At 44.5% G+C, this 12,553-nt stretch overlaps 1 protein-coding gene across 7 annotated transcripts in view; it reads left to right on the top strand.

Annotated features, from left to right (window-relative positions):
- The window catches only part of UBE2F (ubiquitin conjugating enzyme E2 F (putative)), a 60,108-nt gene that overhangs the window by 38,121 nt on the left and 9,434 nt on the right, over positions 1-12,553 (top strand). For 2 of the 7 annotated variants that reach the window (XM_084523967.1, XM_084523969.1), the window contains 2 exons: positions 43-75; positions 1,716-1,778. In XM_084523967.1, the coding sequence (XP_084380093.1) occupies positions 43-75; positions 1,716-1,778 (96 nt within the window). Of the gene's footprint in view, positions 1-42; positions 76-1,715; positions 1,779-2,167; positions 11,876-12,553 lie in introns of those variants that run through there. The other 5 variants (XR_014694438.1, XR_014694439.1, XR_014694440.1 and 2 more) reach the window with 5 other exon arrangements.

Raw genomic sequence — 12,553 nt, forward strand, 5'->3', positions numbered from 1 at the left:
CCTGAAATGCATGCCTAACTGACCTTGCTTTTCTTTTTGCAGGATGTTGTCTGGGGATTAAACTCTTTATTTACTGTAAGTAAACGAATATTTTGCTTATCCACTTTCCCTTTTCCTGCCTGCTATGGTTTCAGCATCGCCTTATGTTGCCTCGTAAGGTTGTCGTTCCCTCAGACCTCAGTGGGTGTTGTGTAAATATAAAAATTGGTTTGTGCTTTTGTTAACTGCAGGACTCGTACAGATGGTCTGTAATGCCCATGTTTTCCTAGATTTTTACTTCTGGTTGCAAATCTATTACAGGATATTTTGGTAATGAGTTCCTTGGGATATTCCACAAGCTACGAGGTTCCTTCTGCTGCTTTGCCCGAACTAGAAATTCATCATCACTCAGAAAATTGTGTTGGTGTTTGGGTTTTTGAGAGCGATGTTTAGGGATTAATCACTGTCCTGCAGTCTCAGTGCTTTGAATACTTACATGCATGCTCAAGGGCGTGCAGGGCAGGCTTTGAGAAACTTGGCCGAGGAGCACCTCCATGGGTTTTGGAGGCTTTGTTAGCCCCAGGCTGCTCCAGAGAGGAGTAAGTTGATTTAGGAGATGGGGGAACATTGCCCTTTCAACAAAGAGCAACTGCATTTCACAGTTAGTCTCCCGTTGCATGTTAAGTAAGTGGAGGAAGATGAAATCCAGCAGAGGTACAAAGCAGTCCTTCAGTGGCAGAACTGCACATCCAAATAATCTGTTGGGCAAAGAGCAGCGATGGTCACACATCGGAGGCTTCAGGGGTTCCTTGTGTCCTCTAAGACCCATGCTTTGCAGCTTGCCTCTTATATTCCCCTCCCACCCTGCTTCTTAACAATAATTTGTCTTCAAAAAGCTGGCTTTTCCAGGGATAAGTCTGTATCTGTCAGCCATGCAGGTGAAAACGAGCCTGAGAGCAGCAAGCTGTTCTCACCTGTGAAATGGTGGCAGTCTTCAACCAGGGAAAATTGGCTTAGACTGCAGGCAGAATAGGGGTTTTTGTGTTTCAGCATTGTTTTTGTGATGATTCACCTGTTAGCAGCAGCTAGCCTTCCTTTGCTCTTAACCCTTTCTCCTTCCAGAGTTAATATTGAGATGTAAATTGATAGACCTGAGATTTATTTTGGCTGTTTCTGCTCTCTGCATCCCATGTGTCCTTAACTCCTGAGGTCTTCACAGTCCATTTCCTTCTGGGCCACGTTTTTCCCATTGCCCTAAAATTTCCCGTCTATCAGGCTGTAGGTTAGAGAGAATGAAATTACTTTGCTACTGGAAGTGGCATTAAGGAAACTCTTCCTGCTTTATCACCAGCCTGTTTGCAGGTCTGAACGTAATTAGGGTTTACTTTACCCTTGAACAGAAATCAACAGCAGTTGAGCTTCCTGAAATTTTCAATGTCCCTTAAAAACTTCATTTAGTTACATTTATCTCTGTATGTGGCATGCAGCCAGCCTGGGGTCGAGTGCCTCGCCGTGGTTATCCTTTAATTGACTTGTGATTCAGTTCGCAGCCACCGAATTTATTTGCATTTACCTTTGTTAGGGATACCTACAAAGGTAGGGAGGAAATAGCACTGTGCTTTCTGGTCTTGTTTGCGTTGCTTCATTTTCTTGTTCATTAGGGCTTAGGATTTCTTGTATAATCACTGAAAGGAGTATGGGGGGAAACCCTATAATGTTCTCTGGTTCTTTTCCAGGATCTTTTGAATTTTGACGATCCCTTGAATATTGAGGCTGCAGAGCATCATTTGCGTGACAAGGTGAGTCAGTGGTTTATTTAAAGCATTTTGTTCCTAAACAACTCCACACGCTGTGCTCTGTGATTCCCAGTCAGTCCTTTTATAGCATTTCAGCTGGTACTTCAGGCAGTAGGGTGACTCAGTGTATCGGGGAGCAGATATTTAAACAAAAATGTGCTTTATCTGAGCGAGTAAACTCAACGTGGTCGTCTGTATTACCTTATGGTCAACAATTTGAGCATCACATCCCCGAAATAGATGGTCTTTTGCTTCTTGTTTCTAAGATTTTCCCTCAAGCTGCATATGCTCTGTGGAGCAAGCGACAGTGAGTTGTTTTGGCACAGCTACGTGAGCAGCCTTTAACTTAAAGGCCAGCAAGCACATCTCATTCTTCTCTTTCTCTACCAAAGTGCTACTTTTTCCTTCACAAGCCTTGACGTTGCATGCTTTTATTGACCCATAAGAAATTTGGAAGTGTTGGGGATGTGTACCTCTCAGCTGACATGGTGTGGTGGTAGAGATGAGCAGAAGTGGTAAGTTCCCTTACATGCATCCCTGAAATTGTATCACCGTGCATTATATGGGTGCTTACCTTCAGCATATCAAATTTACACGTGGTGTGGTCAGGATCACTCATTTATTTAAGTTAAACTCTTCAGATACTTTTGGCGAGGTTAACCTTAAAGACTGAGCAAAGTTTCTAGGTAGGTATTCATGTGAAGAGTTCATTGAAAATGCAAATTCAGGTAGAAACCTCTTCTGGAAGTAATTTTATCTACAGTTGTGTTATACCACCTTGGTGCAGAGTGCCAGGGAGCCTTCCAAGCTGCAAAGCTATGAAAGTCTCAGGCAGGATGGAGCTCAAGGAAGAAAAGTAGGCTGGTGGAGGTGGCAGCACTGTCTTTGTTTGCAGTGCCAGACCGAATTGTTCCAACATTGTGCCAGGGTGTATGCCACTTGGGAATGGTGAGGCTACGCACCTATTGCTGAGTGTCAAATCTGGCACCTGTAATAGAGGCTTGTGAGCCCTGTGAGGCATCAGACAGCCAGGCAGTAATGTCCTCTTCCCAAAGAACGGTGAAGAAAGCACTGTCCTGCATCCCCTGACCTCGCTCAGAAACTGGAAATCCGGGGAGCCCTAACAGGGGAAGAACACAAACTGCTTTTAAGAAGTCACCTTCCTCAGAAAGGGAGAGGCGAGCATTCAGAGTGCTGCTGCTCTAGTAGCATGGAAGCTTTTTCAGATGCCAGCAGCTGCAGAAGTTGTCAAAGGGAAATTGAGTGGTTTTTTGTCAGTCTTCTAAGTTAAAAAAAATAAAAAATTGCAGAGACTTTTTTTTTAATTTATTTATTAAATTCCTATGGAGATTCATTGCATTTAGTTATATGTGAAATTTGTGTTCTACCATGCTAACTTCTTTTGGTGCTTATCAGAATTTCGTCTTCAGTGCACTTGGTGACACACACTGCTTATATTTTAACAGGTATCGTTCTGGGTTATCCAAAGCATGTCTCCACAGCATCACAAAATGAAACTAATAATGCTTATCTGGAGAGAATAACTTATGCAAGGGGGAGAAATGGCAGCTTTTACAATTAGCCTCAAGGGATATAATTGCAGCTTGAGTTAGTTTTTGTCTCTCTGAGGCATAGATGTCATGTAGTGTCTGAGCACTGCACTGGGAAGCGAAGCTGCTGTGCTGTGTCCCTCTCAAGAACATACTTGCAGTGCACAATGTGATTCATAAGAGAATTGTAATGAATTTTCCCTTAATGAATTTTCCCTGAGACACTCCTACATGCGTAATACAAATATACAGCTGGTATAAATGTAACATAGACGTGCACATATGCTGTGTACAGGTATGCAAGTATATCTGTGTGCAAATAGTTCTGCGTATGGATGGCTGTGCAGAGGAGATCTTGGAAGAAAATCCCTTTGGCCATTTGACAGTGTGGGACTGTACAAGCCAAACCAAATGCCCATCGAGTGGTCTTTGTGGGTCTCCTGGAGGAGATGGCTGTTTCACTGATGTCATTTCACATCGCAGATCCTGGGATCCTTTTGCAGACCTTCAGGCTAAGTGTGGCTGCTTGAGAGGTTAGCAGATAACGTGAAGCCTGCCTCTGGTTATTTACAGTGTGGGGCAGGAGTTTGTTCAGCTCCCTGGGCCGGTGTTATGCCATCAAAACTGACGGGAAGTCGTGTTTGTAGTCACATCAGAGATATCAAACCCTTACTGCTGATTTTTGGAGAGCAGTTGTACCGTGAATGTTTGTGTTACAGACCAGGCTGCGAGGGATGGTTCTCCTCTCTCCCTGCTTAAGGCACTGCTTAATTTTTGCGTTAGATCTCTGGCTCCTACCAGAGCACATAGCCATAGCTGTTGTAATATCAGGAAATTATACGAAATTCAGAGCTCAAGTTGAAATTAATTAATTAATTGCTGTAAAAAAAAAAAAAAAGTCTCATTTGATTGTTAGTGCAGCTTCAGCTCCTAACCCTCGGAGCCTCCGTCAGCTCGAGGAAGGAGCTGTCAGCTACTGAACCTCTGCCCCTGCAGCTTCTGTCAGCCACTGATCATCGAGTCACCTTTAAATGCATTCTTCTTTGTTTCTACAGTTGTAATAATTCTACATTTCTTCCCCAAATGTTCTGCTAGATCTCAGTAACTTTTGGGGAGGTCGTACAACAAACTTCAGCTGTCAACATCCATTTTCCTAAATGCTGCATGGAGATCACCTCGATACTCAGCCCTCTACCTCTGCATCTGCAGACTACCTGCTGAGAGCATCCCAAGGCCTTGCTGAGCCTCGTGGGGTGCTGCCAGCCCTTTCTCCAGCCCTCCCACCTCCCTCTGGAGCCTGCATTTGCCCTCCAGCACGTTGACTGCATCCTATCCAGTGTCTGTATTCCTGTAGACCTCCTGCCAACTTCCATGCTCATTTTTTTAAGACTGATCTTTGCAAACTTGCTGCCTGTGGCTTTCAGCTTTTAGTAAAGCATTCCTTAAAATTTGTAGCTCCCCTTCGCTCTTTTTTTCCCCTCTGCTTACTCTGGAAACAGTTAAAGTTGGCGTTGTTCGTTTCTGTCGTGTTGCTTTTGGGAACATCTGTGGTTTGCACATGACACTGCAGTTAAGTCACGACTGCTGGAAGGTAAGTGGCCATCCTCTTTTGTTTTAGGGCTCCATAAATCAGAATAAAAAGATGATTGGTGTCATTACATAAGCTGAGCAGTGTGTTTACCATGATTTAATCTTCTCAAGCTGATAAAATCTCATCAGTTTAGTGCTTTGAGTTTTCTTGTGGATTTTAAATAAGAACTTACTCGTTAAACTAACAGCTTGCTGCTTAACTAGCGGCTTTGTATCTAGCAGAGAAGTCAGCCCCTCGTTAGGTGGATGCCAGAGCCATTGACTGTTGCTCAAATCGATTCCAGGGATTCCTGAGCACTCAGCGTAGGGTCTGCTGGTTTGTGCAGTGAACAAACAGAGCATTATTGATTTGCCTTCCGTGGCAAACAAGCTGAGCACTGCAATAATAGGGCTGTGCCTTGGTAATGCAAAGCAGGATCAGCCCGGGAGTTCAGGACTTGCGTATTCCCTAGCCCGAGGTGCTGTGGGACCCGCCTGCTATTTGTTAGCTGCAATCTAGAAAATACTTTCCACACATTCATCTGTCATGGGTGTTTGAAGATGCTATCTCAGGACACTGCAATTCTCTGGGTTCCTTAAAGGCTTCCTATCTACCACTGCCCTTATATTTCCTAGCAGTCTGCGTTTGCCAAAGCCATTTCAAAGCCATATGTGCTACCCAACAAGAAAATTCATTGCACTGTTCACGTGGCTTCAAGTAAAAATATTTCTCCCAATACTCCTATCTTCCTCATCTCTGCCTTCCATACCATGAATGCTAATGCCATGGCCTATTGGAGTTGTATTTTCCTGTTGTATTCTGTATAATTTCGAAGGCTAAAGCAATTTTTGTAGCCTTGCAAACTAGCAAACACTTGTTCACTTGTTTATCCGTGCGTCAGTCTGAGGAGCTTTAATAAGGGAAGCTGGGTAACACTGCAACCCTGCTCTTCTCCTGCACGATCTTTCCATCTTCTCAGTGGAATTCACCTGCCAGTATCTGGTGCGTGGAGCTGTTTCCTGCTGTGTCATTGTTAAAGGGTAAAATCCTTTTAAAATCCAGGAGGTTTTTTCCCCCTTGTGAAAATCTTGCACGTCATCTTCCGTAAAACTTCTCCCAGCAGTTCTGGCATGCCAAAGGTGAGCAGTCTAGCCAGAACAAGCACACATTTGCCAAGGATCAGTCTTAAACATATTTTTAATTTGATGTAAATGATTTTATTCGAATCTTCCTTGGAAAGCAGTGCCAGCCTGCCCCTCATCACAGGACACTGCAAGGTGGGGGTGCCACCTCTCTGCTGGCGATCACGGCAGGAGGAGATGATTAATGCCTCGCCTTCGTGGCCCTCTCCTCGCTCGCCCCAGGCAGAGGGATGACTCTTGTTGCTGGAGGAAGGCTGCTGTCAGACTCGATAAAATCCTGGCTGCAAACCTCCTGGATGTGAGGAGGTCAGCGCGCTGCTTCCAGCAGGCACTCCAGGTGCCAAGCATCCTCATCCCTACCTGCGTTGTTTGATTTACCAGCTGTCTGCCAGGTTGTAAAGAACACGCAGCACAACACCCCTGCGTAAAACTGCTCTTGGTTTTGCCTTTTTGCCCTTTTTTTTTTTCCTAGCTACCTTCTGCTGCTATCAGTGAAGGGAGTTTTAATTGTGCCCTTGCCTTCCCATGGCTGGATCGCGAAGCTAGTGCTGTTGTTTTGACATTTTAACGATGAATTATTTTGCATTGATTTGCGTGGAGGAATTTGGTTCTAGTCCAGGTTTTAGAAATCATGGCTTTTCATTATAGCTGCACGATTTTGGCAGTTGTGGCTGTCGCTGGCTGTGTCTGGTCCATCTGGGTTTCGGTAGCTTTCCGTGCTGGGGTGGGTTTGTTCAGAGACAGCGGGAGGGGGTTGTGCATCTGTAAGGATATTAATGATATTAAGGATATTAAAATTTAGGGGAGCTGGGATTTGTACATGACATAATGCAGCTACACGTGACTCTGGACTATTCCTGATGTTTTGTGGCTGCCTTTATTCTCTAGCAGATCATCCTTACAGTGCCAGTTTGTACTCCTGTCCTAATGTTATTCTCATTCCTCACTGCGGTAGTGCCAAAAACCCTCTGAGAGACACCAGGGACAGCGTTGCCGGCCTCCTTTCACCTTGGATAATGGCCTGTTTTCATGAACTGTACCCTCAGATAAATAAAACACGGTCAGTGCTTGCTGCAGGGGTATGTGAGGCCAGAAGCTGTCGGGGCTGAGGAGTGTCAGGGCAGCCTTTCCCTTCTGTTGCTTGCTGTGCTGACAGCTACCAAATTTTTTACAGAAGAAAGTCCATTACCGCTTTGCATTTGCAATTATTTTTGTTGTTGTCGTTCCAGTCTTGTCAGTGATAACATGAGTAAGTTTTATTTCAGGACTGTTTCTGTGGAGATGGGTTTGTAGCGGTGGTGCTGGTACAGAGCCCGAAGCCGCCTCTTAAGTTTCCTCTTGGGATTTTAATGGCCCTTCATAGCCTCGGTTCGTTAGGAAACTAGGCTGGAAAAAGTCTCTGAATCGCTTGCAGGCTTGGAGGTTGTTCTAGTGAGGCTTTGGGGATGAAGGTTTTCCTTGAATTACTTGAGGAATGTCGTCTTGTCCACACAACTGAGCGCGCCAACTTAATCCCATTACAAATTCCATTGATAATTAGGGACAGTTGTAGGTTACAAATTTTGCTGAAGACCTTTTAACTATTCATAATTTTGTGCAGGTTTTTTTTTAGTCCTTCATAAGCAAACAGTTCAATATTTTTATAGAACAATCTTAAATCTCAAAGCCTTCCCCTGGCTACTGGGCAGGAACCAGGACAAAGCGCCAGAACCTGCGCCACGTTCTGGAGAGGACGTGAGTGTATCTTCTGAAACCAGGTAGGTCCTTGAAAGAGAGAGTTGTCAGCAAGTGGTCTGCCTGTAAATCACGGTGGAGTTTCGAGTGATTTTGTCCTCAGACTGCTAATGCCTTCAGAGAGTTAAAAAGTCCCAGAGCTTGCAGCCTGTGCATCATTTCCAATTCGATCCTGCTAAAGACTCTTCCTAAATAATGGCATGGCTAGCTGTACCCTTATCCCCTCGGCTTTTTATTTCTGTGCCTATATGTAATACGGGCGAAATTACATTTGGATTTAAGTCTACCTTGAAAATCCATTTTTCTGTGTAGCTGGAGAACTGCACGGGAAAAGAAATGGAGTTTTCAAATTTGCATTGTCCTTGATCTCTTGCGATCACTTCCAAGTTTTCTTCTAGTACTGTAATTTCATATAGTAGAAGATTAGCCCATTTAAAACGTTATTTGATGCATCTGAATGAAAAGCATGATGCTGGCTTGCGGTAGGTGTTTTGGAGCCTCTAAGCAGACAAAGGGCAACACAAACTGGAATTAAAGCTTGGTTAAAAAAAAAAAAAAGATTGTATTTCTTCAGATCTTCTGGTCCAAGTTAATTCATTTAACTCATTTGTTTAGCTTCTCTGTCATAGTAGTTCTTTTTTCAGTTAATATTTTTATGTCAGAGGCATTTTGTGAGCAAGGCATCTGTCTTTACGTGCTCTTTGTGCTCAGTTTTCCCTGTTGGGATGATGGTGGGCTGTTGTTTTTTTTCAGAGACAAGAGGTTTCTGTGTTGAAAGAAATCTTTCAGCACCCCACCCACAGCCGAGAAGTTTGGGGCTTGCTTTCTTTTTTCTTCTTCATCTTGTTGATGATTTTAAATTTGGCTTTAGGGAACATGTAAGTTACTGCGTTAGCTCAGGGCATCCTGGTCAGCTCACCTCTTCGTGAGCACAAACTGAGTGACCCGGAGGGACATCTCTTCCACCTTTGAGTTAATTGGGTTTCTCGCTGGCAGCAAAAACCTTCCTGGGGGTGTTCCTCGCTGGGTTTTCTGCTCTAGATTTCCCAGTTAGCAGTGTAAGTCTCTCAAAATCAGTCTTATCTGAGAATTAGAAATAACGTCCGCCTACAGTGACTGTTGGCAAATCTGAGTGCAAAGCAGTTTGCTTGGATAGCACTCACCAGGATTGACCAGGGTTTTATAGAAGACATTTCAATATCAAACATTTATATGACATAAAATACTCCACATAAAATTTCATGGTCCGTGGGTGCTGCATCTTGCTGTGCGTCTCAGAAAAAGACAGCTATTCATAAATACGTGGTGGAAAGTGTTAGAAATAGCTCTAAACAAGCATTTTATTTTCCAGATTGTGATGAATTATGTGAAATAGCTGCGTTCCTTTGATGGCTGCTGTTCCTTGAAGAAATTGAAAGCAGTTGAAACGTTTTTATTTTGCAAAGTAGTCAAGAGCTTATGGGTATGCCAGAAGTCAAATACCAGCGATGTGTTACCCAGGGTTATATCCTGCTTGTATCTGAGCATTTGTTTCTACATTTGTTTGGGTCTGAGCAGTGCACTCCAAAAGGTTTTTACTAGAAGTTTTTTTTTTTTTTTTTCTAATACTTTCTCCCATTGTGCATTTAAAAAGTAATGCACTGGTGAATTAAATAAGGAATATCTGTGCCCAGTTCCCTGTGCCAAACGTGCAGCCCTGTTGCCAGCAGTTTCCCATCACAGCCATACACGTGGTTAAGCTTCTCCAGTGTCTCAACCATATCCCTGTAACATTTTGTATGCAGAAAGTGCCGCTAATATTTGAAGAACTCTGATCGTGAATCTTAATTTTCCACTTAATAGCAGTCAAGTTTTAATTACTATTTTCATTTCCAAGCTCAGATGCTTGAAGCTTAGTGATGGCTCAAGACAGCTGGAAAATAAGTCTTAGAACAGAGGAATTATTTGAAAACATTTACTTGAAGTTCATTTCGGGTTGTCTTTTGACTGCATTTTTGTGTTGGGAAGGTGTTTGAGCTGGGGCTGCGGGAGCAAGCAGGCAGGGGGGCGTTGTGCAGGGTGATTTTATGAGGTGAGGAGTCCCCAAACTGCACCGTGCCCGGCTCACTGCAGGTGGAAAAGGTGGGGAGGTGGCATGGAGAGTGCAAAAGTGACTTGGGCTGTCAATGGTCTAGAGGGAAAGCCTGTGCTTTGGCCATTTCTGAAGGCATGCTGGAGGCCTTTCAGTCCCCGCTGCCATGCTTTGTGGAAGAGCCTTCTCGCTCAATTATTGCTTTACACGTCTTTGGGATAAGCTTGACAGCTCCACTGGGTGGGAATGCTTTTGTTTGGGGCAGAAATGGTTTAGTTTGTGGCTTGGCCGCTGTTAATGAGGTGCTTGTGTTTCTTCCTAGCAGGCTTTTTCCTGCTGGTGGGACCAAAGTGGAGATTTGAGAGGTTGGCTTTACAGGGTTACCTCTTCGGGGTCAGAACATGTAGGAGTCCTTCTTTCCAGATAGTCAAATGCCAGGCTCTGTTCTGTAGTCCCACAGTGTAAACACCCAGCTGTTAGATGCTTTGAAGTTCTAGGTAAATTCTTTTTAGGAGGTTAAAATGTGGGCATGTTCTTGTATCATTTTTAAAGCTTTTTTTTTTTTTTTTTTGTAATTTCTGGCCAACAACATTATGGCCACAAAGCTGAAACGCGAAGAAAACAGAAACGCTAAGCTGAAAAGTTGTAATAATAAGCCCCTACTTTCATCTGTCAAGCCAACTGAATGCAGAATGTAGCCGATCAAAGTGTGATTTCACACCTTCCGAGTATCGGGACAGCATCATTACCAGTTTGTTAGCAGTGCAGAAGGATCAGGTTGGTGTTTGACGTTACTGCTAGCTTGCAAAACTCCAGTTACACCGTGCATCTCACTGTGGCAAGTGCTGGATGCCATCATTTTCCCTTTCAATTAAAACAGAACCGAGAGCACTCCGAATTCTGCAGGATGAGCCTTTTAATTTTGCCTCGATCACGTAGCAGCCCTTCCACAGAGCACCGTGAGCTGACTGTCCTTCCTCCGTTTCAGCATGACACATGAAAAAGCACCAGCGGTTCCTGCAAGGCCCAGAGGTGTAATGAAGTCAGGATGCAGACTGCCTGCCACTCATCCCTGTCTGCTGCGTGCAAGAACAAAGGCTGACGGCAGCGTGGAGGGGAATAGCAAGCTGTTAGTGACGTCTTGGGTCAACGCACCCCGGTGTAATCTTGCATAAATGAATGGAGATGAAAAAACAAAACGAAACTTTGCTGTTACTGGAAGAAGGCGATCGGGTATCTTAGCTCCAGGGTGATGGAAACAGCCTGATATTTCGCTAATTGTGCACGAGTGAGGAGATCTGGCTCGTCGCGTTACCAGCCTGTTTCCTGCTGCCTGCTTGTCAGGAACCTCAGGCTCATGACTGACAGCTCTGCGCTGCTTGCTCGAGTATCTGCCTTCGTCCCGTTTAATTTGTAATTCAGTGAGGCAGAGCAGCCTCCCCTTCCAAAACGACCAGAGGAGCCGCAGGTGCAGGCGCAGCTGTCTCGCAGCAGCAGCGTAGGAGCATTTTGGTAGGCACACAGCAAAAAACGGAGTCAAGCAGCATCCTTGAGTCAAGCACCGTGCTGAGAGCACCTCGTGGTGCTGGATGCGCCTTGATTCCAGGCTGCGACTCCTCACTCGCCCTCTGGCACATCCAGAGCGTGAGCCTCTGCCAGCTCCTGTGGACGTGGAGGCTGATGGCTCGCTTGGGCACAGCACGAAGGGATGCTGCCTGACAGCAGCTCGCTTGCTGCCTTCTTAGCTACAAAACCAAGCTTGCATGTGGTTCAGACAAGCACACCGAGTATTTGTCAAAATAATCTGAAATCTCATTTCCGCCTTGTTTAGCCTCGCGTCGGTGTCAGCAGAGGAAACGGATGGGTTACAGCTGCCAAGGGAAGTGTTGTCAGGGAGTGGGGCTTCTCTGTGGATTGCAGACTTGTGCAGAAAGTGGCTGCAAACTTCAGCTTGTCGTGGCGTGCCCACTACCTTGTCAGCAGTGTAAATGCTCGGTAACAAAACATGTAGAGCCAGGATATTGGATTCTTCTGGTGCCTAGAAAGCTGTGTTTCACTAGTGAAGGCATTCACCAGGTAACCTGCAAATTGCTTTCTCTGGAATTTACGTGATTATTCAGCAGGGCCTGCACGAATGGTCCAGAGCCTCCATCCTCATACCTCTGCTCTGATTGAACACTGCTGGGGTATTCGCCTATCGCTCAGCTCAAAACAAGCCCTGTACAGCTTCCAGAGTGCGTGCCCTGCTTGTTGGAGAAAACAACAGCTGCTTCTGATTCTTTAATATCATTGAGCATATGAACCCAGGAGCTGAAATCCCTCTTGAAAAATAAATGGGAATTACATTTAATAAGAGGAAGAGTCAGTAAACTAGGCTTGGACGTATTCTGAATATTCTGGTTATTTCACATTGTCTGAAAACCCACAGATGTCTGTCTGCTGTGCTGCAATGCTTAAATAATTAGATAGGCCTGAAAGACTTAGCAGACAGCAACAAGGATGATCCTTTGGTTTAAGACTTGCTTCTTTGGGAATTAAATTTAACTTTTCACTGCTTGCAGTTTTGGTTTTTGGGTTTGTTTTTCCACTGGCTGCAGTCAGGCGAAGCTTTTCACTTCGAGTTCATTTTTGTTACAATAATTAGTGGTAATTGTAAGCGATTTTGGTTTTGGTGCCTTTTAATAATAACCTGAAGAAACGTTTTTAAAGAA

Source organism: Aythya ferina (assembly GCF_964211825.1).
Source record: "Aythya ferina genome assembly, chromosome: 6".
NCBI lineage: Eukaryota > Metazoa > Chordata > Aves > Anseriformes > Anatidae > Aythya > Aythya ferina.